Source organism: Vanessa atalanta, chromosome 30 (assembly GCF_905147765.1).
Source record: "Vanessa atalanta chromosome 30, ilVanAtal1.2, whole genome shotgun sequence".
NCBI classification, from domain to species: Eukaryota; Metazoa; Arthropoda; class Insecta; order Lepidoptera; family Nymphalidae; genus Vanessa; species Vanessa atalanta.
The window spans coordinates 2,756,526-2,783,453 of NC_061900.1; the positions used below are offsets into that span (position 1 = coordinate 2,756,526).

Sequence of the window (26,928 nt, forward strand, 5' to 3'; positions counted from 1 at the left end):
TTAGTGTCAAGCAACACTTAAATAAACGTCAAAAAAATCCAAAAAAAAAAAAGCCGAAAGGCAACTGTTGTAGTTTTTAATTTAGTTTATAAACTTATTTGTGTTTTATTATTGTTGATAGTATCTTTAAAAGTGTACCAACTATTATTTTATCTAGTCTTAAACATACCTATTTTAGTTTGCGGGCAAACTGAGTCCATGACGTTCGCTAATGTGCCATAAAAATCTTGATGGATGACTCTTTGTTGTGGAAATAGTGATTTTTGGTGCTTTAAATAAGAGTTGTTCAGCGAAATCGTTTGAAAAACATTCGCGTTATAATCATTACACGTCTCGAATGTGATATATATCGAAATTTATTTTCTTTTAAGAAATCCCGCCATAATACTGCAAGTGATTTTTTGATTGTTTCGTAACATAATTTAAGCTATAACGTTTTTAAAAATGGAACAATTGCTCAACTTAAGCGGGAAAAATACCAGCGCTGATGTAATACGCCATCCGTAGAGTCTAAAAAGATTCCAATAAGAAGAAAATATGTCAACCTTGCAAGACAGTCAGTCCTTCTGGAATATTTCTAGTGATAATACAAATTTAAAATATGAAAAATGTCGTAATATAACCGAGGAAATATATAAGAGGATCGACATAACATTTAAAATAAAGAAATTGGAGACAGGAACACAAAGTGAATCTGACTACAGGTAATAAAAACTCATTCTAATATAATTATAATCTAATATAGAACCTATAAATTAACAGAAATTCGAAAATAGAACAAACTTTTTTTTTTTTTTAATTATTTTATTCAATATAAATTCTGAACAAAGGACAGAACTAGGTTCATAAAAATAGGTTTCTTTTAATCAAAATTCATATTGTGTTAAATAGGAATTTGAATGATTTAATAGACATTTTATTATTTATATCATTGCCTCGTTGGGCTAGTGGCTAGAGATAAAGCAGATCTCAAGTTCCTGTGTTCAAACCCCAGATTGGGTCAAAAAAAACATTATCGATAAAGATCTTTAGTAACAGGTCGGAGTCTGAAAGTGTGTACGTTCCCATGCATTAGAAAGCATGTAAAGCCATAGGGCTCCAGAACCCTTTCTATGTATGTCAGATTTCCCTACTATCAAATTATGAGAGTGTCCCTTCGTTTACACACAGTCGTGTACTATATGTAAGATAGTTGGCTTGTCTCCCTTGAGATTGGCTGCGTTTGAAATCAGTGGACAACATTGTCACTCTACCGTCAGATTGTCGATACTAAATACAATTAAGGGCTTAACATTTTTTCCTTTTCCCAAGAGTTATGTATGTGGTTGTCATATAAAGCTGACTAATTTACAAGTCTGCCTTCCTGTTCAAGAGTAAAATGGTAACAGTTAAAATAAAAGGAAAATTACGTCAAATATTTTGAGATGATTGGACTAAGTAACCAGTTCAATTTGCCTCATTGATCTAGAAGCTGCATTAGTGTCTATGTTTACCAGGATCCAAGGCTCACCACAGCTCGGGTCAATAAAACTGACACATGGTCATGTTTCTGAACTCTTTTCATTCATCAAATCGAATTAAATGTATTTTATTAAAGTTAATACATACAATGCAGCATTTTTGTAACATTTTCGACTCTACCACCATTTTGAAAAGCAAGAATATTGGTAAGAATCTCACATAGTTGCTCATTTTCATGCTTCATCGGTATGTAAGAGGGGCAATTGTTTTTCCGCTCAGTTTATGAATCCTGGATAGTTTTGATAATCCACTCAAGATTGTATAGTAAGATATCCTTTTAATGTCATTGGCTTCAGTGGCCCAGCAAACTTTTGTACTTTCGGTTCTAAGTCTGAGTGAGTCAGTGTACAGACACAGGGGACAAAACATAGTATATAGATTTCGATATGCTAGTTATACAGTGTAAAGATTGATTAAAATCACAATACATGTTTATTGAGCCGAGGTTATTTAAAGTAAAGATTCCCCCCCTCCCTTCTGAGAAGTTTTGAAGCTTTGACCGTGCTGCTCCGTTGTTGCTTGGTGGATACACATGTGGCAGAATTACATTGAAATTAGGTTCATACAGGTTTCCTCACAATGTCTTCTTTCACCACCGAGCATGATAACGAATAGAGACAAATTAAACACATGGATTTTTGGCGATGATGCCTAGGTTTGATCACAATCATCGGTTAAGATGCACACACACATTCTAACTGGACATCTGGCACTAGGCCATCTCAGCTTTTTAAGTTGTGATAACTAACATGAAGCGAAGTTTTGTATATACTATAATCCAATTATACAGCATATACATAATAACAAGATTATACAGCAAATTGACGCGATATCATTGGTCGAGAGCTAGATTAATCTATGATATTCGCTATGGATTTGCGAAAAAAATGGCGTTTTGAACGTCTACGTAACTTATCCGTATTTTGGATGTAAAATTTAAGTGGAAACAAGTAGTTAAGTTCAATAGTGTTGTATCATAAGTAAAGATATGTTAATCATAAACTCTCTGTAGTGCACAATATAGCCGAGTTATTAGCGAATCGCTTGATCGTATATGAATCTAAGGTTTGTTTATCTTTTTTCCTACTTCCATTGGAATAGGCATTAAAAATTCCATAAAATATTTAATAATAAATAAATTATTTGTATGTTATTCCAGTGATCAAATAGATAGTAATGAACTCAGCAACGAAACGGACCTGTTCGCTTGCGACAAAAGTTCAATATCGAGCAGTACGGAGCTAGAAGCCCTGGAGCGTGGCAGTGCGATGTGCGAGAAGTTCATCAACAACAATAACAACGAAGAAACGAAGAAGAAACCGACCACAGTGTATAAGAGGCCTCGGAAGAGGTAAGATAAACAATACAACTACACAAACTAAAAAAAAATAGTACTTTGTACAAATGAAATTAATTAATGATGTCTCTTAGATAACACTTTTAGGCATTGGTGGACTAATAGGGGGGAAGGTGCGGCTGGTCCCGGGCCTCCAGTCTTGGGGGGCCCATAAATGCATCCGCATTCCCCTGATTAAATCCTAAAAAAGACTTTAAAATGTGCCTAATACCTACATAACTTTATCAAGATCAAAACACTACACTCTGCAGACATCCAGACTTTACGCGGTACTAATATTCTTCTAACTTCGCTGAACGCGTCCAATACGCTGGGGGAATCCCCGTCTTTGCAACGGGTACTTCCCCTCGGAGTACTTTGATATTTAATAGTTTATTAGTGTGTTCTAATTTCGCGAACGTATAAGAATTTTTTCAAATTAACATAAATTTATATATACACACAATTTTAAACTGAATAAAAAGCTTGTATAATTATCTTTTTTTAAAACTGTGCTCCCCGGGCCTCTGACGAGCTTAGTCCGCCGCTGTTTTTAGGTAGTCATGTTCAAGCCAAAAGTAATATTTCAAATAAGAAAATTAAACCATCAATAGCGGGTCTCCCGCAAAACTTTGCGTCTATACAAAAGATTTTTTAGGAATTTCGGAATCTATGACAGGTTGGTTTGATTTCATTTCATTGTAAACTGCAAGACATTCGTCTACATTTGGCGCCAAAATGATGAAACCTCTTTTGAATTAAATTTTTAATATCAAATAGTTCAGTTAGAATTGGAGTTTTGTTGAAAACAATTTACTTTAATTATGTTTACGTTTTTTATTTTATTCTTAAACATCCACAGCGCCGATCTCAGTGACTTTTTTCGTTCGTAACAATTTAGTAAAATGCCATCAAGAATCGTCTTTAATTATCTGTACATCTGCGACTGGAGCTCTTCAAAATGAGACCATAACCGATCTTTTACGTGCAGGGCCTGATCTACCATATGGCTTTTTTGGCTTCAGCCCAGGGCCCCGTGGATTCACGGGGCCCAGCTAAGTCAAGTCAAAGTCAAAAATAGACGATAGTTGCGAAAGAATCCATAAATTTATTAAATTAAACAGATCGTATGGTTTGCAGCCCTGCGAGTCCTGCAATTAATCAAACCCATTCAATTAATTTCATTCAAGTCTACGTTCAGATATGTCTTAGATGGGGCCCTAAGTAGTGTTAGCCCAGGGCTCCCTAAACTTGCCGTCCGCCCCTGTTTACGTGCAGCTATCGTCCCATAATCACTGGGACAAGAATCGGCTTACGCTATTAATATATGTATAAGATATACTATATAATTTTGAAGGTTTCGCAAGCGTGTCAAGAAGCAGCAACGTTCGAAGCGCGACTCGGACGGGTCGAGTGACGAGGCGCCGCTGAGCCGGGTGGTCGACTTGGACTTCAGCCGCGAGAGCCGCGTGACGCCGTCGCCGTCACACGCCGTGATGGGCGTGCCGAATGTGGTCATCACACCGATTGGTAAATTGATATAACTTTCTATTAAACCACAGGTAGGATACCTTGTCACCAGTAATAGATGATCATGACGTCCTCCTGATTTCAGTCATGATACCCATTCCTACACAAGACTAAGAGGGTAAGTAAGAGTAGAGTGAACAGGTTTCTTTCGAATGGGCGTGTACCACCTTCCTCTTCATCTCCAATTTCCATCAGGTGAGATGGAAGACAAACGCCTATTCCATGACAAGTATAAAAAAAAAGACTACCCAAAGATACAGGACATGTGCATAAGTGTCCGCAAACACAGGTTCTGGGTATGGGCGATATCTATTTATATATTTGGATTAAATATCAAACTCAAATTCCTTTATTCAATATAGAAGCATAACACCTACTTATTGATAGTCAAATCAAACACTGCAACCGGTCCGGTAAAGGAAACACCCTGACCCGAGAAGAACCGGCGAAAGAAACTCAGCGGTTTTTTTTTGTCAATTTGATTATATATTGAATATGTATAAAAATAGCCAGGAGGCGATCGTTTCATTCCCAAGGTGTGCCATCAATCATAAACCGTCTGTCATTATCGTTTTTGACATACAGATGTCGCCCTGTCTTCGTTTAACTTAACATTGTACGATATGTTAGAAAGAGACGAAACGAATTTTATATCGAAATCGGTTTGACATTCGCCCCATCTCTTTCTCACAGACGGGTTACAGTAAAGATAAAGAGAGATAGGATATTTCATGGGTTCAATGTTGTCGTACTTTGACGTACCAGAACGATGTACTTGACTAAAGAATATTTTGATTTTTGATTTTGATTAGTTAAGTTGTATGTTTCAGATTTAAAGAAATTCAAGCTGCCATTACCGGAGAAGAAGTCGACGAAGAGAAATGAACCGAAATGCCCTACAAAAGAATCCAAAGACAAAACTACACCGTCCGCCATAGACAAGCCGATGGATGATACGAAAGATATCGTCGAGAAGACGGTTATTGAGAAGGGGAAGTCAACGGAATGGAATTGCTCAATATGCAGCTTGTCTTTTCGTGGCGAGAGAGGGCTGAGGTAATAATAATAACTATAAATAAATAAATATTGGACAACATCACATACATTACTCCGATCCCAATGTAAGTAGCTGAAGCACTTGTGTTATGGAAAATCAGAAGTAACGACGGCTCCACAAACACCCAGACCCGAGACAACATAGAAAACTAATGAACTTTTTCTACACCAGGGAATCGAACCCGGGACCTCGGAGTGGTGTACCCATGAAAACAGGTGTAGGCATTAGTCGCTAATAATGGTTTAAACATCCATCCTATTAAACGCCTAGCCACTTTACTGAACTAAATTATATTTCACTAGGTACTGCTTTTTGCATGGTCGTCTGGGTAGATACCACCCACTCATCAGATGTTCTACCGGAAAACAGCAATAGTATTATTGTGTTCGGTTTGAAGGTTGAGCGAGTGACAACAGGCACAAGGGACGTAACATATTAGTTCCTAAGGTTGATGACGCATTCACAGTGCAAGGAATTGTAAATATTTATTATAAAAATATATATACTGCCCCGGCTTCACATATGTACAATAACGGTCTCTATATAACTTCTAGATTGAAGGACAAACAGAAAAATTAAAATACTTGTCTTTAGATGGGTGATAAAGTTGAATTTCTCGGCTTTTCTCTAAAATAATATGCACGTTATACATACAAACCTTCCTCTTGAATCGCTCTGTGTATTGATAGAAACTAATTTAAAAGATCCAAGCTTACAGATGGGAAGCAACTTTGTACATCTTAACCGATGATTTCGGGTTCAAACCCAGGCATACACCACTGAATTTTCATGAGCTTAATTTGTGTTTATAATTCATCTCGTGCTCGGCGGTGAAGGAAAACGTCGTGACGAAACCTGCGTGTGTCTAATTTAAAAGAAATTCTGCCACGCATTGGAGCAGCGTGTTTGAATATGCTCCAAACCTTTTCCTGAAAGGGAGGGGAGGCCTTAGCCCAGCAGTGGGAAATTTACAGGCTGCTAATGTTAAAATGTATGCAATTGAGATATATTATTGTAAATTTTCTTTTTACAGACGTCACATGACGATGTCGCACATTATAAACCCGCACGAAGCAAAGAAGTCCAACAAGAAAGAGGAATGAACGCGTATAGGTGAATTGAAAAAAGAAAACCCCCTCGAGAAAGTAAAGCCTTGTTTGTTTGAAACTTTTTAGTCGAATATGACATTTCATGTTGTCGGGAGAAGTATCTTCGTGTAAAAAAAGTGGTCCTCGAATTGTATGAAATCGAGATTATGATGGAGCTAGACTTTTGCATGAACGCGTTCTAATTGAAAATTCATGAGTCGATAGGAATTATGAGAGATGAGAGATGTCTTCTACATGTTACATGTTCTTTTTAATTGGATCGTTCTTTCATTAATCATGTTTATATTGTTCAGAATTTTATCTGTAAATCTATTCTAAATATTATAGACACGAAAGTAAGTCTGTTATCTTTACATGCTTCAGTTTGAGTCCCCTGTCGGACATTTATAATTCACCCTTTGACGGGGCGACGGTTTGTGTCCTGTACAGTTTTGTAATTTTCTCACTGGAGAAGCCATTTCAGTAGAAAAAAAGGTGATTTAAAATGATCCCAACCAGACAGACGTTAAGGTTGCATTTTTAATGGCAAATCAGTTTTAAAAGAGAAAATGCACGTGATAACGAAAGGAGTACGTACTCCTTTACGACATGCCCCCCCCCCTATTAGTTACATGATTAATGGACGATCCCTAAATGTTAATGTATGTTAAGTTACAGTATATTCTGGTAATTAATCTTGATTTCATACTTTATGAGGTACAGCCGTACGAGATACTTTTCCTGACCTCCTAAACTCTATAGTTGCTATTCGAATTCGATTCAGTGTTGCTAGTTTAAAATAAAAGTACAGTCATGTTGAGTGTGACTTGTCGAATCAATCGAAATTAGCAGTATTAAAGAATATTTTAAATTTTATCATCCAACTGAATTGGATGTAAATCGATTCGTTTGATATTTCTTCCGTAATGTTCTACGTTTAATTTGGTAGTGTTACCAAAACTTTAATGTTTCGTTTCAATGGAATTGGTACATGGATTTATTTATACATTTATGATTCGGGAAATATATAAGAGTAGGGGCATACATATGTATAATTATACATTTAAATAATTATTATTTTGATCGCTTTGTTATATGCCGTCGGTAATGTTCGTAAATACGATGTTATATTCTGAAATACTGTTTATATATGTATATCATAAAAATCATTGCGTTTATGTTGCTTTTAACTCTCTTGTACTGAGTACCGATGACAAAAAAATTTTTTTTTTTTTTTTTCAATATTATTTTTGGTACATATAACAAGTAAGGTGCAGGTTTGTAGGTTAGTTGAACAATGTTCCGTCTTCTTCTCTCCGATGTCAACTTATTTGTGAAAGAAGGAGAGACAAGAGTCGTGTTTTTTTACTCTTTTTCGTCTTGATATATTATCATTTATACTCTGTCTGTCTGTTGTTCTTTAATCGATAAACGGACTGAAGTCCAAATTAATCCGATATATTTAAATCGGTTCGTATATGTACTTATTCCATTGAAATGTATTATTTTTTTTTTCTCGTCTTATTACATAAGATTTTCAACTCTATTCCGTTGTGAATCGTGTCATTTTTCCATCTAGTAAGTATAGTTAGATAGTAGATAGCATAATTCGGGGTTTTGGAATTATTTGGAGGGGAAAGGGGTGTGTGACTATTGTGTGTCATTATGGTGTTAACTTTGTACTGGTCGGAAATTTTTAAAATAATTATTTATACAATAATTGCTTTAAATTAATAACAAAAACCAATTAAAACGATAAATTTTCTACGACTCGGATATAGTATGTCCTAAATTTCGCGCCAAAAAGTAAACTCAAGCCATCTGACAGTGGATGGTGTTTTTTTTTTTAATGTATTACACTACAAGGTATTTATGCATTCGGCGTTATGAATATGTCAATGTTGTATGGGTTTCTTTATGGGGTTAAGCTTAGGTTCTAAACTTAGAGCTTAATATTGATATTATCAAGATATCGGAATTGTTTACAAAATTTCTTGCCAAAATAACCGACTGAAAGAATTTATCGATTATTCGTCATCCACTGTACGATTAAATCGTACCTCAGTCGGTTACCCCCTTAAAGGCATGAGCTCATAGCCCAGTGGGCCATTTACACGCCCATGGAAAATTTTACAAATTCAATAATTATATTATAGGGCTTAAGTGATGTTTATTCAACATAGATTATACTTATATCCACTTGCTTATGGATTGTAAAGAATCTACCACCGGTCCGGAAAGAATTACCGATATGAGTACCGGCGTTATATTCTCGGAAAACACCATAATGACAACAATATATATGTGGCAGGGTCAAAATCTGTGATCGGTTTAGTATGTGATCGTAGGGTTATGAGAATTTATGCTCTGTGACATATATATATATATATACTTATGGGGTCGTTCCTAAAGCTATAAACTCAAGAGTGAACGTAATCAAAATAAAGGTCAAGTATTCCCCGTTGGAAAATCAATGAGGCACAAAAAATACCGCTAACTGTTTATCTAAGTAAATAAATTCTAAAGGATTTATCCTTGTATTGTCACCGGAGAAGACTTGTTACGTTGATACGAGCTAAGTTAATTCAAAATCTGAGTTAAGATATGTCAGGCGTGATTATTTAAAGTCGTTGCGTCTTCTTCGTTCCGATGTCAAATCAAGGATGTTAGAGCGAGATGGGGTTGGGGAAACGAATATCCGGCACGCAGAGGACCATTCTTGGATTAACCTCTAACGTCCAGTTACTATATTCGAGAATCGTTTCATATCGAAATAAAAACGTGTCGTAAGTTTGAAAATATAGTTTTTTTTTTTATGGCGATACCATTTGCTAGTCGACGTTTGAAGTAAATATGTGGCACAGAGCATAAAATAAGGTATGAAGATCGTATTTCAGTACAAAATTTTAAGGTAGTCGTCGGTAATATTATATATTAATAGGATTAATGTCTCTTTAAAACATCTACTTAGATAAAATTCAAGTTTTCTGAAGATCTTTAAGTGTTAGGTAAATCAAAAATAGTTTATGGTAAGTAATTTAGGCTATGGAATAACGTTATACAGCCAAGAAAAAAAAAATAAGTTTGCTCTAAAATTAGTTTTTTTTTTTTTAAATACGAAGAATTTTTTCGTTTTAAAATAACGTCTGTATTTTAATGTTATTCTGTAAGTCTTAAAATGTTTATTAAGGGATGCGTGAGAGTGCAAAGACATAAAATCTTTGTTTTTTTTTTTTATTAGACACAAAGAGCAGATGAGTTTAGTCTTCTGACCTTGAACATTGGCTATAAGCATGATCGATGTTAAAGTATATTTTATTATGGCAATACCACCTTCTCATAACGGATTCTACCGCAAAACAGCAATACTTAATTTTACTGTGTTCCGGTTTCAAAGTTAAGGTACTTAGCACCTTGATAACCAAGGTTGGTGCAGCATTGGCGTTGTAGTCGTTTTCAAAATATTCTTTTTTGAAATAGTCTTTTACAAGCACGTTTTGACAACCTCCGTGGTCGAGTAGTGTGTACACCGGTTTACACGGGTACGCCACTCCGATGTAGAAAAAGTTTAGTTTTCTATGCTGTCTCGGGTCTAGGTGTTTGTGGTGCCGTCGTTACTTCTGATTTTCCATAACACAAGTGCTTTAGCTACTTATGTGATGTTATCCAATATTTATTATTATTTTATAAACTATATTAGGTGAAGGTACCGCCGGTTCGAAGTGTAGACTCTACCGGCAAGAGAGTCAGTATTTACGTATTAATTTTCCGATATGGATGATTATTGTGTCTATCTCTAATCTTTATGGGCGGTGCTGATCACGTGTATCAGTTGGCCCATTTGAACGTCCGCCTGTATATTTTATACGTATAAAAAAAGATTACATTAAAACATATGTACAACTAATATATATACCTATGTACTTCAGTAAATTAGTCAATTTTTGTTTCATTGACAAGTAAAATGTAGTTTTTTTGGTTCTGGCAATGATTCTGACGTCTAATCAAAATGCACGTTCGACTCTCCGTATCTCTTAGTCTACTTATATAAGAAAATGTTAGGATAAATGTTGAAGTCATTTATTTTTTTGCGCTGGCAAGGCCAATATGTTTCATTGTGATTAAAATGCATTGATTATTTGAATTTGGAATGTCGTAATTCGATCGTAGTACACGCTGACTCGTTAAATATGTTTGTTTATTGTGATCACAAGTGTGAACGCGTCATAATTACTTGCGTTCCGTTTCCCAATAATTTTACGATTACATTGCACATTAACAGTCTGTAAATTTCCCACTGCTGGGCTACAGCCTCCTCTCCCTTTGAGGAGAAGGTATTAGTGGAATACACATGTGGCAGAATTTCGTTGAAATTAGACACATACCTTCCTTACGATGTTTTCCTTCACCGCCGAGCACGAGATGAATTATAAATACAAATTAAGCACGTGAAAATTCAGCGGTGCTTGCCTGGGACTTTGAACTAAACTTTGAACTCGAAATCATCGGTTAAGATGCACGCGTTCTAAACACTCGGCCATCTCCGCTCTTTTACGATACGGTCAGCCGTCCCATCCCCTATACAATTATGATAACTTCAGTGGGGGGAGGGGGTGTTTATGGTGTCATGTTCATGATAACTAGACCTGTATTGAAAAGTCTCGTTTGATATTACAGTTTAAATGATCGATGCATTTTCGTTGATTTTGATTCATTTGATTAATTAATGCTTAATTTAATTTCAATGAGGTGCTATTTTTAATTCATATTAAAGTATGTATATATATTATATATTATTATTAATTGAAAACGATTCGGCTGAATATATGTCCATGGGACGTTATTATTACCAAATTTTAACGGTATTTTTGTATGTGAATCTTTATTTCTTGACAAAAACGTGGCTTAAAATTGTTATTATTGAATATTTTCCAAAAAATGTTAAGTTCCTATTTAGTTTTGCTTTTTTTTTTGTTTAATTCGGTATTCGCGATAAAAATCATGCTGCTTTACATTTGTTTGTTGTTTGCCCGTATGACGTATGGGGTAGGTGAGAGATCTTCGTGTGTAAAAAGTGTTCCTCAAAATGTATGAAATTAAAATGGCGCTGGAGCGAAAGGGAATTTAAAGCAATGCCTTATCACTAAAGGCGAACAGTATTAGAGAGTTAGACAATTGCTATCTAAAAGCGCTATTTTAAAGGCTATAAATGTCGAGTAGGTACAGTGGCGCCATGCTGGCTATTTAAGCAATTTTAATTTCATACATTTCGATGGAGACTTCGAGTCAACAAAGTCGACTCATACGCGTATCGTTGGAATTATATATTTTCGCTGCCAACTCACACGAGCACATATAATTGTATGCTTTAAACAAAGAAAGATAGATAGATAGATAACGTCTTTACTTTCACTTACACCACAATATAGGTAATGTTTAAGCGTCAGTTTTGTATAAAACAAACCATTGAAACTTTAAGAAATAAAATTAATGTTTATAAAGTGCTGTGACTAGGAGGTCGTAGGGCTCTGTTCAAGACCGTTCAAGGTTTGCTGACGTCACTTATTCCACTGGCAAATAGCACTGTCAAGTATTGTTGTTTTTTGATTTTAGTGAGTTAACCAGTGTTACTACAGCTACACCGGAATGGTATCTTAGTTTCCAAGGTTGGTACCGCACTGGTGATTTATGTAATGTTTAGTATTGTGTTGTCCGATAGATGGTGAGTACTTACCATCAGGTTGCAAATACCAATCAAAACCCTCCTATTATATATAAAAAACCTTCACAGTAAGTAAAGAAATGTCTGGTGTGAGTTGGTAGAGTATTTTTTTTTTTATAATTATCACGTTGTCCAAGTTTCTTTCGTTGAATTTAAAATTTTAACAAAATTGTACGATAAGTATTAGAATTTTTATAATATAAAGTTTTGCGTGTGAATTAAATTTATACATATCAAAAACTAATCGAGTTTTTTATTGAACGAAGCATAGACAAGCGTTACGGAAATCGTTCTTCGTATAAAAAAATGGACCGTCAAAAGTGATTTATGTAATAAAAAAAAACTTAACTTCATGGAATAAGAATAAAATTTTCGTTGTGTGTAAAAAGTTCGATTATATTCGTAAAGTTTATTTTTGTTTAAACTCCAATCTGACTTAAGATAATTTAGGTTTGTTTTGTATAATCTATGGATTAGTTAAAGCAATGTATATGTCGCTTCCAATGGCAGGAGGTGTAAGAAGTGAACAAGTTTGACCTTGAATTGACGTGACGTCATTGATCGAGATCTAAATTATCTGTGTTGACTATTGTTGACGGTGAAATTGTTATCATTAGCAGCATTTAAGCTTCCCACTGTTGGGCTAAGGCCTCCTCTCCCTTTGAGGAGAAGGTTTGAAGCATATTCTACCAAGCTTCCTCACGATGTTTTCCTTCGCCGCCGAGCGCGAGATGAATTACAAACGCTTGCCTGGGTTTGATCCTGAAATCATCGGTTAAGATGCACGCGTTCTAAGCTCTGGGCCATCTCAGCTCGGATATTGTTATCGGAACTTTGGAAGTAAAATTAAATTGAGATAAATTCGTCAAGAATTGTTTGTAGTGCATAATATAGCAGAGCTATTAGCAGTTCTTATTGAATACGTCAGTCTTAGGTTTGTTTACTGTAACTCCTGCCATCAGGATACGTCATACAACGATCGTATTCCTTAATTAACGTCACGAAATGTTTTGATGTTATCTCTATCGGTTAAGATTTCATTATTGATAAGTTATGCTTTTTTTTTTTTAATGTAAATATATATTTTTTGTTGAATTTATCATGATCTCTAGAGTGTCATTTTTTTATCTATGGTGCAATTATGGGTGTTGCCATATTTTAATTTTTTTTTTTTATTAAATAACTATTTTTTATTAATTTTAATAATTTCATTGTAATTCATTATTCGCTTAGGTGTAATTTGTTTTTTTTTTTCGCTATTGTTGTAATGATGTTTAATAAATACGGGGGTTTAATTACTGTTGTAATCTTTATTCGAATACAGTTTGATTGTCTTTGAGGTTATGTCACTGTTTCTTATAAAATCTGTCAGTTAAGCAATACAAAGCACACCCATATAAATGATGTACGTGTTATATCTTGTGATTGTTTAATCTTTAAATGATTATTAACTGATGTTTTAAAGTTGATCACGTTTGAAATGTATATGTAATGACAGATATTATATTATAGACTTGTTGTGTTGATAAAACAATGGCGAACTCACGTTCACTTTTGCACTAAAAAGCATAAGTTGAAAATAAAACTCATGGATTCCCGGTAAGTAAGCAATTGTTGCTTACGACCTGTTGATTGTTCAATACCACATCGGAAATACGCACTTAAGCACTACTGTTCTGTGTGACATTGTTTCAAGGTCGTCTAAAGGTCAAGGTTAGTTCAAGGGCAAAGTTCGATCACGTGATTAAGTCTATAAAATAATTTTGTGCATATATGTCGCTACTGTTATGGAAAGGGCATTTTTATAACTGGATAAGGTGTTGTACCGTTTTGTTTTTAAAATAATTATGGAAATTCTTTGGCCTGGACTGCGATCGTCTGCATCGATCGGTTCTACTCATTCGCTCTCTCTTTCTCTCTCCCTTACGAGCATATCTTGCATCTCGTAACGGTCTTTCGAAAAGTGACCTTGTAAAATCACAGTCATTGGCTAAAGAGGTGTCATGAACTTTTGAAAATGGAACGTTTCTTGTTTTCGAATGCATGTGATTATTGGTTATTTGAATTTATATAATAAATTTGAAAATATTGTCGCCATTAGTATATCTATATATATATATATATATATATGTTGTATATTGGTTTATTGAAAGTTATTTTATGTTAACGTCATAGACGCGTCATTAATCGGTATAGGAAAATGTTTTTTTTTTTTTTTTTATAAAACTAGTCTAAATTCTGTTCTTGCAAAGCTGTTAAGGTGTGCTGGTTATAATAAACAGATTTTTTTCTTAATATTGCTTTTTTTTTAAATTCCCCTGTTAATGTGGCAAAGGTTAAGTAACACAAGTCCTGGGACAGTGGGAATGATATCGTTTCGTATAGTCCATTCCAACCACAAGAGGATAAATGCCAAATAAATATAATTTGACAGCGAATTGACATGACATTATTAATTTAAGTACAAATTATTATACGCAGTTTAAGGTTTTTGGTGTTAAATATACATTTACTCGATGGTAGGGCTGTATACAAGCTTAGTAAGGGTTTAGTTGAGGTAGTAACTACCATATCACAAATTCTACTGCCAAACAGCAATACTTAGCGTCGTAATGTTCTGTTTGGAAGTGTGAGTGAGCCAGTGTAACCACTGGTACAAGGGACAACATCCGAGGTTTCTCAGTATAACGAATGGTTAGTTCTTCTTAAAACGCGGATGTTGACTTTATTGTAAATAAAAAAAAAACTGATACGTAGGTACCATAACGTGATGAGAAATTCTGTAAGAAGTCACTTCGTATCTCATTCGTGAAATATTTAAATAAAAGGTGGTTTAATTTGATGCGTTTCTTCTCAAATAATGTAATTATCATAGTATAACAAAGCTTAGTGATATTACCATTGTATTTATCTCACAGAATACAGCCATTAAGTTAAACAATAAAATCATACTTCAGTGGTTTATATACACAGAGACGGACCAAAATTAACATTTAAGGATTATAGAAAATAGATGTTTTACTTACTTACTAATAGCTTAGCAACCCATTATATGTTTACAAGGAAATAGCCTTAGATAAAGAATATCCGGCACCAAAGGACCATGTTTTGATTTAGTCGTAATGTCAAGTTATTCAACGTTTCCCGTTATATAGTGATAGAAGAATATTGCCTAAGAGGCGTTACTCAAAAGTGACCCTAAAAACAGGTTACGGAAGGTTCGAAGTCGCGTGTGTGACGTAACTCGTAACTTAACAGAGATTTTTAGTTTAATCTTAACAATCATCGTCGTCATCACAGCGCGTCGTCTCTTTACCGTTCTTCTTGTATTTTGTAACTTTGGGGGACTTTGTTGATCCTAAAAAAAATAGTTTGATAACAATATATTTGAGTAGTTTAATTTAAATAAGAATAATAATAGTTACTTGGTGGTAGGGCTGGGTAGGTATCATCCCCTCATCAGATATTCTACCGCCAAACAACAGTACTCAGTATCGTTGTGTTCCGGTTTGAAGGGTGAGTGAGCCAGTTTAACTACAGTCACAAGGGACGTAACATCTTGGTTCCCAAGGTTGGTGGCGCATTGGCGATGTAAGGAATGGTTAATATTTCTTACAGCGCCATTGTCTATGGGCGGTCGTGACAACTTATCATCAGGTGGCCCATATGATCGTTCGCCAACATATGCCATAAAAAAAAGAAAAAACTGCGTCTTTAAGTGTTATGGAATCATTGGTCGTAATTTTAATCTATAGTTTTCATTATGGATTCGTAAAAAACTGACGTTTTTATTGAAATTGAAGTAGTTAAGTAGAATTTTAATGTAAATAAATACCGTTATACTATACAGAGCTATTATACCCTGTTCAAGTTAGCTTGATCTTTGTGACAGACGGGCGAGTGATGAGAAACAGAAAATATAACATATATAACAGTCGATGGAACGATGGAATGCGTAATTGAAATTAGAATTTTTCTAAAAAGAGTTATACCAGCTAAAGAGACCCCAACCAAAAAGACTCCCGTTGGTAACAATAACTTAACAATGATCTTTAATAAGGATTTTTGTAATCGATATTTGTAGCAGTTACCGCCTGTCATTCGCGTCGCTACCGTCCGATCGATGTAACATTGTACAAGCGTCTATTATTTTCAGTGTTTCTATTTAAATTTTGCTTCGAAGCAATAATATATAATAGAAAAAGTCTTGAAATTTTCGGATAACGCTCGAATCTTTAGAAACTTTTGTATTATATGTATTTTTTTGAATATTTTTACAATTATTAAATTAAGAAGATAAAATGTTCGTCATTGCAAAGTTATGTCGATCGGAAAAATTTACATCTGTCAAAAAGATCAAGCTATCATGTACAGAGGATAGCAAATAACATGGAACATGTAATTTTTTTCTTTGCTTCAATTAAGCTTGTAGAAAATTATTTCAGAGTTTGAATTGAGATACTTGAGACTACAGAGCGTAAAATAGGCTCATGTCAAAAACTCATCGATAATCGAATAAGGCATATTACTCAATACAAGATTATATTAAAAATAAGAAAGCGTGGACTTAGTATTTATTGACTTCTAAGCAGGATATAAAAAATACTGCACTTTACTGACGTACTCTGGAATCAAAATGGTGGAAAAGAGTAACTACTGAGTGTCTCGCCGGTTCTTCTCGGCGAATCTACTTTCCGAACCGGTGGCTTGCAGTTCAATTCGATACTTAACATGACGACTCAAAAGTTCTTTTATGAGCTTTCTTGAATAAGGAATATGTTACTAACAGTTAGTAATAAAAATAACCATGTTAATTTAAAATCTTATAAAGAATATGTTGATTTGATTATATCATCATCTTTACATAGTATAAAACGAAGTCGCTTACCGCTGTCTATCCCTATGTATGCTTAGATCTTTAAAATTACCGGTGGTAGATTTTTGACAATCAATAAGCAAGTGTAAACACTTCTATATTGAATAAAGATTTTTGAATTTGACTTTGACATTACACAACGGATTTTGATGCGGTTTTTTTAATAGATAGAGTGATTCAAGAGGAAGGTTTATATGTATAATACAAGCACAATATAGTAGCTTTATAAGTATAAGAGCGGAGATGGCCCAGTGGCTAGAACGCGTGCATCTTAACCGATGATTTCGGGTTCAAACCCTGGCAAGCACCACTACATGTGCTTCATTTCTGTTTATAATTCATCTCGTTCTCAGCGGTGAACACATCGTGAGGAAACCTGCATATGTCTGAACACTGATAATAAAAAAAAATACCATCGAAAGTGGAGACTGTGACGCAGGGCGGTCGGAAAATCCGCGCCTGCCTCAACAAGCTGGTCGTGTTACTTATGTCCAAACGCCAATTGTTGAACAAATCCCGGATACCATGTTTTAAGTTGCCGAACGTGTGTTTTCTCTCTGGAAATTAAGAAATATTGCTTGATCGTTTCTTGCGCTTAAATGTTAGGTATTTTTGTCAAACTAATTACAAAGCGATTGAAAATAATTTCTCATCTTTGATTAGTGTTGCGGTTGAACGATGAGTGAGCCAGTATAGCTACACACACAAGGGACATAACATCTCGTCTAGTTAGGTAACTCCCACTCAACACGTTCTACCTTCTACCACTAAACAGCAATAGTTAGGATTATTCTATTCCGAATTGAAGGTCAGCAAGCCAGTGTAGGACAACCAAAAAGGAAACTCCATTTTAGTCCTGAAGGTTTCCCGATCTAAGGAATGGTTGATATTTGTTACCAATGTCTCAGAGTAATGGCGATTCTTTACCATACCAAGAGATATCTACATGTGACCAACCAGTTAACTATTTTATTAAAAATTAAAATCAGACCTGTTTGGGACACCCATTTCGAACGAAATGCTTGACATACAACAGACACAATCAAATAAAGTAATAAAGTTTGAGAATAACTAAATTAAATCAAAATGTTATTAAAAATCCCGCGTGGTTTAAAGCAAAAAAAAAAATAATTAAATAATTGGAAATAAATCCGTATACAAAGGAAAGAGACAGAGAGATAGAGAAAGAGAAAAGTCACCTGGAGGGGGCGTAACGGTTTTATCCTTAGGTGACGATATATGCCAGTTCACTCTACTGTAAGCTGCGTTAAAGCACTTCCTTCCAAAAAACGATAATTTTCATTTCTTACCTTTTATAATAACATTTAATAGAATATTTAGAGGTACGAGGTCCCATTGAAACAGTCTCAGTTGTAGATTACTGATTTGATATAATATCGAATATATATCGTCTCGGCTGTACGTCGACGTGTTTACGTTTAATAGTTGAATAAATCTAAAAAAATGACATTCCATGATACGTAAATAGTGAAGAAAGAATAACACTATAATTGCAATGGTATTGCTGTATACGACGCGACACTTTGCATGTTTATACATAAATAATATTAAAGATGGCAACACTTTTTTGTTCTATTCGCTTGTGTGGCTTCACTTTAATGTTCCAAGCATTTCATCAGCCTTTTTTATCTGAGAATGATAATAAAAGATTCTGGTTTTGCTCTGTGCTGTTGACGATCTTGAGATGGTTGGGGCTTGGGAGCAGCTATTATGTATAGATGTAGTGAGTAATCCTTTCCTATCGGCAAAACTCGGAACAACGATAACACCCGAATGGTGCCGATGTGTCTATGAATTACTGTATTATTAAATTACGTTTAGGTATCAAATAAATCGCATACTTTATTTATCAATGTCAAATGTCAAACTGCCCGTTTGACGTATATTACAATGAGATGTTAAAACCACCACGATTCTATAATATAAAGAATTCGTTAGGTAAACAAAAATATAACTAGTTACCGAGGACGTTTTATTTCAATAAAACGCACTGATAAAAACCAAATTCCGGTTGAGATGATCTAATGATTCTATAAGGATTGGAACCCCAAAAGTCTAACTATAAGTCAAAACTACAGTAGGATTTTGCAGATCTTTTTATAACAATAAATTTTTGTAATTAATTATAAATACTATGACATAACAAAAAAGACACCTCAACATAAAACAAAAAATACCAGCAGAGAAATTAATATAAATAAATATGATTTGTTAATGTGGATCGAATAAAATCAATGTTTATTATTTACAAAAATGACAGACAAGAGTAAAATGTAAAAAGTATATCAAAATATAGGTGGCCTGCATTAGTACACGAGTCCATGAAGTTTATCACAAAATCTAACATAAATATCAACAAAATATTTCTGTGGTATTAACTACTCTATATAGATACTTCCTCTTGCAATGGGTACTGAGTGCGAGTGAAGTAGTAAGACAAAAACGAACATTTCCGAGAAAATACGAAAGGAAAGGATTATTCACTACATCTATACAAACCATGAAAATTACCGACAAAAGGTTTTTTTTATAGTATAGGTTGGCGGACGAGCATATGGGCCACCTGAGTGGTCACCCATAGACAATGGCGCTGTAAGAAATGTTAACCATTCCTTATATCGCCAATGCGCCACCAACCCTGGGAACTAAGATATGATGTCTCTTGTGCCTGGAGTTACACTGGCTCATTCACCTTTCATACTGAAAGAAAGAATATCTGATGAGTGGGTGGTACCTACAGAGACGGGTTTGCACAAAGCCCTACCACCCAGAATATATAAACTTAAGTTGTCACCCGCGGCTTTCCTTGCGTTTAAGGGGTTGTTTGTCAGCTATTCGGCATACGACGACTATATCTTTTCTCGGAGTTCAAACTTGCACACCAAATTACATCAAATTCGATTCATTTGGCCGTGATACATTAACAGATAGACAGACACACAGAGTAACTAGCATTTATAATATAATAATAGATGTGCATCCACCAACCCGCATTAGAGCAGTGTGGTGGTACTCCTCAAAAGAAGAGGAGGCCTTGCACCAGCAGTGGAAAATTTAAAGGCTGTTTTATGTATATATATATCTACGTAATAGATGTACATAGATACAAATACATAAGTCCTTTTAAAACTATAAAAAAGATTTAGCATCTTTCGATAAATATTTGTAATAAAGTGTTAAGTAGTATTATTGAAAAAATATTTTGTACCTTAACACAATGGGATCTTTTGAAAAAAGCCTTTTTGGATTACTGATATTAACCCTCAAACCAGACAGTATTGGAGTGATCATATCCTGACAGTGCACCCATTCAATCCTGTCTTGCAACATTTCTGTATTATAAACGCGTCTGTAGAAAATATCCAAGGGCTTTTTTAAACGGACCCGTTTTTCTTTACGAAGATGTGTCATTGATCTATTCGACTTCAACCGCAGTGCGTTACCTGTGGCGACTGGTTTTTTCGCGGTATTTTTGTACGTGTCATCTTTGACAGGAGACGTTTTACCTTTAATCGGTCGTAATTTAAATTGGTCGTTGAATTTCTTCGGATCGAAATCCATGACTGGTGTGATCGGCAACGTTTTATCGCTTTGGACATATTCATAATCTTCGAGTATCGTGCCTTTGACGTTGTCAGGATACAAATCTTTTGATCTTTTATTAAGAATTTCTTCGTTTATTTTCTGTCTCAAGATGTTTATTCTCTCTTTCGGTTTCAACGTTGTTGTTGTTATTTTAAAGCTGGTTTCTTGTATTAATAGAACTAGAATATTTAAATTTTTATTTCGTATTTTATTGTAATCTGTGTACGTAAATATATGTCATATAAGAAAGGTATATTGTTGAAAGGTCACGCTTGTATGCGCAAGTGATTCCTTGACGTCCCCAGAGGAGACGAAGGGTGTACGGCTGGTTTATTAGTGGATATGGCGTTTCACTTTGCAGTGTTGTGTACCACATATGTAGGGGTAATACAATTCGAGCGAGACTTTCTATAAAACGTGTATCTGTTTGATATGAATGAATGAAAAATTGTCATGGCGGACTAGGAGGACGGCTAGATGTTCTAGTTCTTGAGATTTTAGTAAATATTAAGGAATCCAATATAATCTGTAATGTCTGAAATCTCTACTACCACAAGTTTTACGTTTAATTCGGCCAAATTGAAATATTTACGATTCTTCAAAAATAACACTCGCCCTCGAGACACCGAGACACCTTGTATAGATTATAATGAATTATTGAAGATCTTATACTTACTAATTGTCTATATTATTGACATTACAAAACGTAAATTGACTATAGTATTTATATTGATTGCCTCTTTGGTTTAGTATATTCAAAGACATAACGCCGCAGATCCAGAGGTCTTACGTTAAAACCCAAGTCAAAGAAAAATTCTCAGTAATAGCTCGGGGTTTGGACTATTCGATTTTGGGTGCACGCGTTCTAACCACTGAGCCGAGATGGCCCATTTGTTAGAACGCGTGATGATTTCGGGTTCAAATTCGCACCTTAATTTGTGTTTATAAATCATCTCGTGCTCGGCGGTGGAGGAAAACATCGTGAGGAAGCCTGCATGTGTCTAATTTCAACGAAATTCTGCCATATGTGTATAGGAGGCCTTATCCCAGCAGTGGGGAAATTTACAGGCTGCTAATTTATAAAACTTATTAAGTATAATTTATGATATAAGTTTAAATAAAATAACGTACCAAAAAGTAAAATAATGATCGTGAATTCCATGTCAAATCCAATATTAAGAAAAACTATTCGCAAGTTTTAGAAACCTTGCATAAGATTAAAACCATTCAAGCATTATAAAATAACTTTTAAATTAATCGGTACGAATATACCTATAAATTTTCGGTTTCAATTAATTGAAGGTTGAATCCATAGCGGAAAAAGTTTTTTTTCCATTAATAACTAGGCAGACTAGTAAATGGGCTAACTGATGTTGTTCAATGTCCATAGGTATTGGTGCTGTCAGAAATATTAGCCATGATGAAGATGTATGTCCTTTGTACTCAGCCTCGTCTTAAAGATAACAAGTGACCGAGTGCAACTATTTTTCTGGCAATCTCCCCTCCTCTGGAAAGAGGATATGGGGAGCCCAAAAAAGATTTTTAAGGAGTTTCTAAGGTGCTTCGCCGATACTCCAGGACTTAACCATTTCTGCAAGGAGGCGCATAGGTTTTTTACACCACTGCGCTGTGCCTTAAGACGGCCCAGCTTGTGCTAGTAGTTACATCAGCTGACTCATCCTTCTCCAAACCGGAACACAACTGCTAGGAATATGGAAAATCATTAAAAAAGAGTGATGTTGACCCAGCCGTTTCATCACATATCCAACAGTCATTAATATTTCATGAGCAGGTGGTACTTACCCAAATGGGCTTGTACGAAGTCCTTCTATCAACCAAATGCAACGAACAAACGAGGCAAATTGACGACGTCGATTGGGCATTGCGCGTGCTATGTGTGTTTTTTAGCGTTACTGAATATCATTACACAGTATAAAACAAAGTCTCTTACCGCTGTCTGTCCCTGTATATGCTTAGATCTTTAAAATTACACAACGGATTTCGATGCGATTTTTTTAATAGATAGATTGATTCAAGAGGAAGGTTTATATATAATACATGCATAATATAGTAGAGAAACACTGATAATTTTAGAGATTTCTGAAGTGATGTCGTAAATAAACACATCTTTGCGCTTACATTGCAAACGCTGGCTGAACCGTACGAGATAGAATAAAATAATGTACTACAGTATTGTACACCTATAATATGTCTATCTCTTAAGGATAGCCCACGATAACCATTTATTATCCTTTACTTTTTACGAGAAATAATGGCTTATTTTCGAAGCGATTTTACGCAATACAGAATTAATCCTTATAAAATTAAGTACCGTAAATACATTGTGCATTTAATATAGATCAATACGGCCCTTTACAGCGTGTAATTTCAATGAATATTTTCGAAGATATTACAGATTTAAAACGCAGGAACATAGCGGTTTGTATTGTCTAACGACTGAAAAACTGTGAACGTTGTAAGACATTCTGTAGTATATTTGGCACTTTAAATTTCCAATTTAATAATTTCAATCTTAGTTTTTAATATTTCTAACAGCGCCGATGTCTATGAGCGGTGGTGACCACTTAACATCAGGTGGCCTATTTGTCGGTCTGCCTATCTATTACAAGAAAAGAACGATTTTACTAAAAGAAAGGTCAGACCAGCCAGATAAGGGGGCGTGGCATTTGTCGCTATTAATAAATCATTCTTATAATCGTAGTTCATTTTACAGTGAAGCCGAATTGCAATAGGATGGGGTTTATATAATGAAAGAATGTGGTTTTTTTTTAATGTTTATATATTAATAACATAGCTGCATACGCGCAGGTCAATTTTTTCATATTCTGCAAAAAAAAACAACTGCTGTTAATCAAAATATTCTTTATTTAAATAGACCAATAGAAGGACTTTTCAATCGCACTGTGGCGTTCTAGAAAAGGCTGTAAAATAGTTTCGGTCCTTACAGTTTTTAATGTGAGATCGATATTTTTCGAATTGAGCGGAAAAAACGTTGGAAGTAGATTTATTTCTAGAATTATCTAATTTGTAATTAACTTTAGAGCAACAATGGATAGCAATAATAATTATTAAATATCCTACAATTTTTACTTTAAATATTTTATTGGAACTAAAATTTATGTCCTTTGCAGTAAAGGCGAACAACGATTAAAAAAATATTGAATAAGTTTATAAATTATTATTTGTAAAATTACTAAATTATTTTTAAATAATAAATCAGAATCTAAATATACTTTATTAAAGTAGTCTTTTACAAGCACTTTTGAATCGTGATTTGACAAACTATTAAAGTAAAGCTACCACCGGTTCGGAATGTAGATTCTACCGAGAAGAACCGGCAAGAAATTCAGTAGTTACTCTTTTTAAGCATCTAAAAATACAGTCATGTTAGTTAAATATGTAAGTTATATGTCCTGCCTGGAAGTCAACAAGCATTAACTCCACGCTTTTTTATCATCTATATAATCTTGTATCGAATAATATGCCTTCTTTACCGATGTATTTTTTACAAATATACAAAGAAATAACATAAAATTTATAATGAATTCGACAACTTCGTTAATATACGTTTCCAATGTTTTCCACTTAATTCGAAAATAATATCATAACAAAAGAAATCCGGCTTCAAATTTAAATGGTACCAAATGGGTAGAATACTAAAAGGACGGAGTTCTTCAAGTAACAGACATTAAAATGAATTTCAACCGAATTGATTACCTCTTTTTTTTAAAGCCGGTTATACGTCGGTCGGACGTAAGCAATAAACTTAAAGAGAATCAAATTTCCTTTAGAAGTCTACCATGTCTGTTGAAAAGTTGAAAATGGCCGACGTGTTGAACAAACACTATCTTTTCAATTCAAGATGACTACTAACAAACTAGCTTAACTTGGTCGCCATTTTGAATTCAATCTACCAGAGTTATAGCAGTGACATTCAAAACATACCTTCTAAAATGCCACTTTGACAGTTTGCACGTTTGAAAGCGCATTCATTTTTAAACAGGACAACGTGATTATCAATACTGCTAACTCCACACACGGGGTCCAAATAATCTGGACAGTGCGACGGACAGCCGCTTCGTAAAAACATTACGTATTGCGTACAAAACCTCGTCTCCACCATGTCGTATTCTAAAAAAGAAAAAACTCGAAATATTTATACTATTCAAAGCTGTCTTGGAATATAAAGGGTTGCGGGTACTTTCTTCACGACATTGGTCAATCTAGGTATCAACTCTACGGAATTATAACTGTTATAATATATTCCTGATAAAAAATAAACCTTAGTTTAATTGAAACTAAGGAACACTCAATCAGGTTTTGGTGGGCCGTGTCCGAAGGCGCGCCGCACTCGTGGCAGGAGGGTGTCATCTCTCGCCTCGTTATCCGGTGCAGATACCTACCGAAGCAGCCGTTCCCGGTAAGCACCTGCGTCAGCCTGAATGAGAGTGTGCCTTGTCTTCGTTCTACCCAGCGACTCAAGTGGGGACGGATAGCCTCCACTGTCGCCAGGCCTGCCGAGGGGGACCCCAGGTCCTCCTTCCACCTTCTAATCAAGGCTCGCTGGGCTAGAGCCCTGACTCGCTTCCGCCTGTAGTTCCCAGGGCGGATCGCTCGCAAGAAGGGTCGCCGCCGTCCACGACACCGTACGGTAGCCCCGTATCGCTCTTACCGCTATGACCCTCTGCGATCTCCGCAGAAGAACCTTGTTACGAGTGGTGAGCGAGTCCACCCAAATGGGTGCACCGTACAATGCCATAGAGCGCACCACGCCAGCGTATAAACGCCGGCAAGGTATTTCCGGCACGTTGGGTAGAAGGCGACCTAAGGCCGCAACAGAGTTGATAAGCTTCGGGCTGAGTTGGACAAAATGCTGCCCGAAGTTCCATCTTCCGTCCAAGATGAGGCCCAGATACCTCATCTAGGCCTGCACCTTAATCACCGTCCCCTGGATGGTGGTAGACGAGGGGGACCTCGGCGTGGACCATGGAATAGGAGGGCCTCTGTTTTACTTACAGAGACTCTCAAGCCCAGCATCTCGATTCGATCGAGTGACACTCCGAACTCAGCTAGGCGAGCCGCCTCCTGAAAGGTCCGCCCCGTCGCCGTGATGAGGGTGTCGTCCGCGTAGCACAGCAACTCCATCCCGGGCAGGGTCGGTGCCCGCAGGAGCCAGTCAAAGCCAACGTTCCACAATATGGGACAAGACAGACAAGTCACCCATCGCCCCCCTCCCAAAGAACAACCCGATCCTGGAACCTACCTGCTTACTTACCCTTTACCCTTACACAGCATAAAACAATTTATACTTACTCAAATTCCCTCGATAGTTAGCACACATGTTGTTTAATATAATGTGACATCCGCTTTGGAACCATTTGAAACGCATCGACTTCCTGTTTAACCCGCACGCTATTTTGTGGTAATCGTTGCAATGATATGGGTCGCAGTAATCCATCCACGCAGGGTTAAATGGTTTATTGAAGCGGTTGATCCACGACTCGTTCATCATTGGCTTCCATATTTCGTCTGTTTTAAGTTTGTTTGTATAAGTTTTTAGTGTTAGGAATATATCACATTAAAGTAACCGTCATGAGAAGCTATAAATTTGAAACAAGTGTTCAGGAGTTCACAACATTTGGATCAACAAAAAAAATGAATTTGTTTAAGATTTAATAAATTATTAAGTAACAAATATTAATTAACATATATTATTTAAGAATAATTATTCGTCAGATTCATAAGTAAAATTAACAATAACAACCAGATCCGCGATATATGCAAAACAATGAAACAAACTCGTACGCATTCGAAACTCGAATGACGCGTTTATTTCAAAATGGCGTCCCGATAGTTTACAATCCCTGCGACGGACGCGTTCCGGTACCAAAAAACACAAACGATAGGGCTCTGCGTCGTCAAAATATGATCCGACTAAATTAAATAGGTTGTTACTTTCATATAAACCGTCTATATTTCATGTCGATTGAATATGGTCAATTTATTATTATCTCGCAGTATAAAATGTTTACTTAGTAAAAGATGTTTGTTTACATAATTTATAGCTTCTCGTGACGGGTACTTTAGTAAGAAATATTTAGGCTTAGAAATTGTTAATCTATACTTTTTGACATAACGCCAGAAAGCTAGGTTTCGGTCTATAGTCTATAC

At 35.5% G+C, this 26,928-nt stretch overlaps 3 protein-coding genes across 3 annotated transcripts; 1 reads left to right on the forward strand and 2 right to left on the reverse strand.

The window, feature by feature from the left end:
* The first annotated feature begins 80 nt into the window (after positions 1-80).
* On the forward strand, positions 81-9,298 carry LOC125075339. The gene is made up of 5 exons (XM_047687066.1): positions 81-704; positions 2,681-2,872; positions 4,215-4,387; positions 5,218-5,443; positions 6,478-9,298. Exons 1-5 carry the CDS (start codon positions 538-540, stop codon positions 6,545-6,547), a joined length of 828 nt encoding a protein of 275 aa, XP_047543022.1. The 5' UTR covers positions 81-537; the 3' UTR covers positions 6,548-9,298.
* A 6,231-nt stretch (positions 9,299-15,529) lies between these two features.
* On the reverse strand, positions 15,530-20,712 carry LOC125075402. Its single transcript, XM_047687142.1, has 4 exons — positions 20,360-20,712; positions 18,441-18,586; positions 17,544-17,687; positions 15,530-15,612 (listed from the first exon to the last, which is right to left on the reverse strand). Exons 1-4 carry the CDS (start codon positions 20,710-20,712, stop codon positions 15,530-15,532), a joined length of 726 nt encoding a protein of 241 aa, XP_047543098.1.
* Positions 20,713-23,532: 2,820 nt separating this feature from the next.
* On the reverse strand, positions 23,533-26,335 carry LOC125075403 (U-Kazal-Dg21.2-like; the record flags this gene model as incomplete). The annotated part of the gene is made up of 3 exons (XM_047687144.1): positions 23,533-23,582; positions 24,703-24,888; positions 26,071-26,335. Coding segments are annotated over 3 exons (501 nt in total), but the record flags the coding sequence as incomplete, so codon positions are not given.
* Between the last annotated feature and the right edge of the window lie 593 nt (positions 26,336-26,928).

Coding starts and splice junctions, on each gene's coding strand:
- LOC125075339 (XM_047687066.1), top strand. CDS start 538: ATGTCAACCTTGCAAGACAGTCAGTCCTTCTGGAATATTTCTAGTGAT. Junction 4,388..5,217: donor TGTGGTCATCACACCGATTG/GTAAATTGATAT, acceptor TGTATGTTTCAG/ATTTAAAGAAATTCAAGCTG. Junction 5,444..6,477: donor CGTGGCGAGAGAGGGCTGAG/GTAATAATAATA, acceptor TTCTTTTTACAG/ACGTCACATGACGATGTCGC.
- LOC125075402 (XM_047687142.1), bottom strand. CDS start 20,712: ATGGATTTCGATCCGAAGAAATTCAACGACCAATTTAAATTACGACCG. Junction 18,587..20,359: donor AAAGATCCCATTGTGTTAAG/GTACAAAATATT, acceptor TCATTTTTTTAG/ATTTATTCAACTATTAAACG. Junction 17,688..18,440: donor ATTAAATGTTATTATAAAAG/GTAAGAAATGAA, acceptor CTTAATTTCCAG/AGAGAAAACACACGTTCGGC.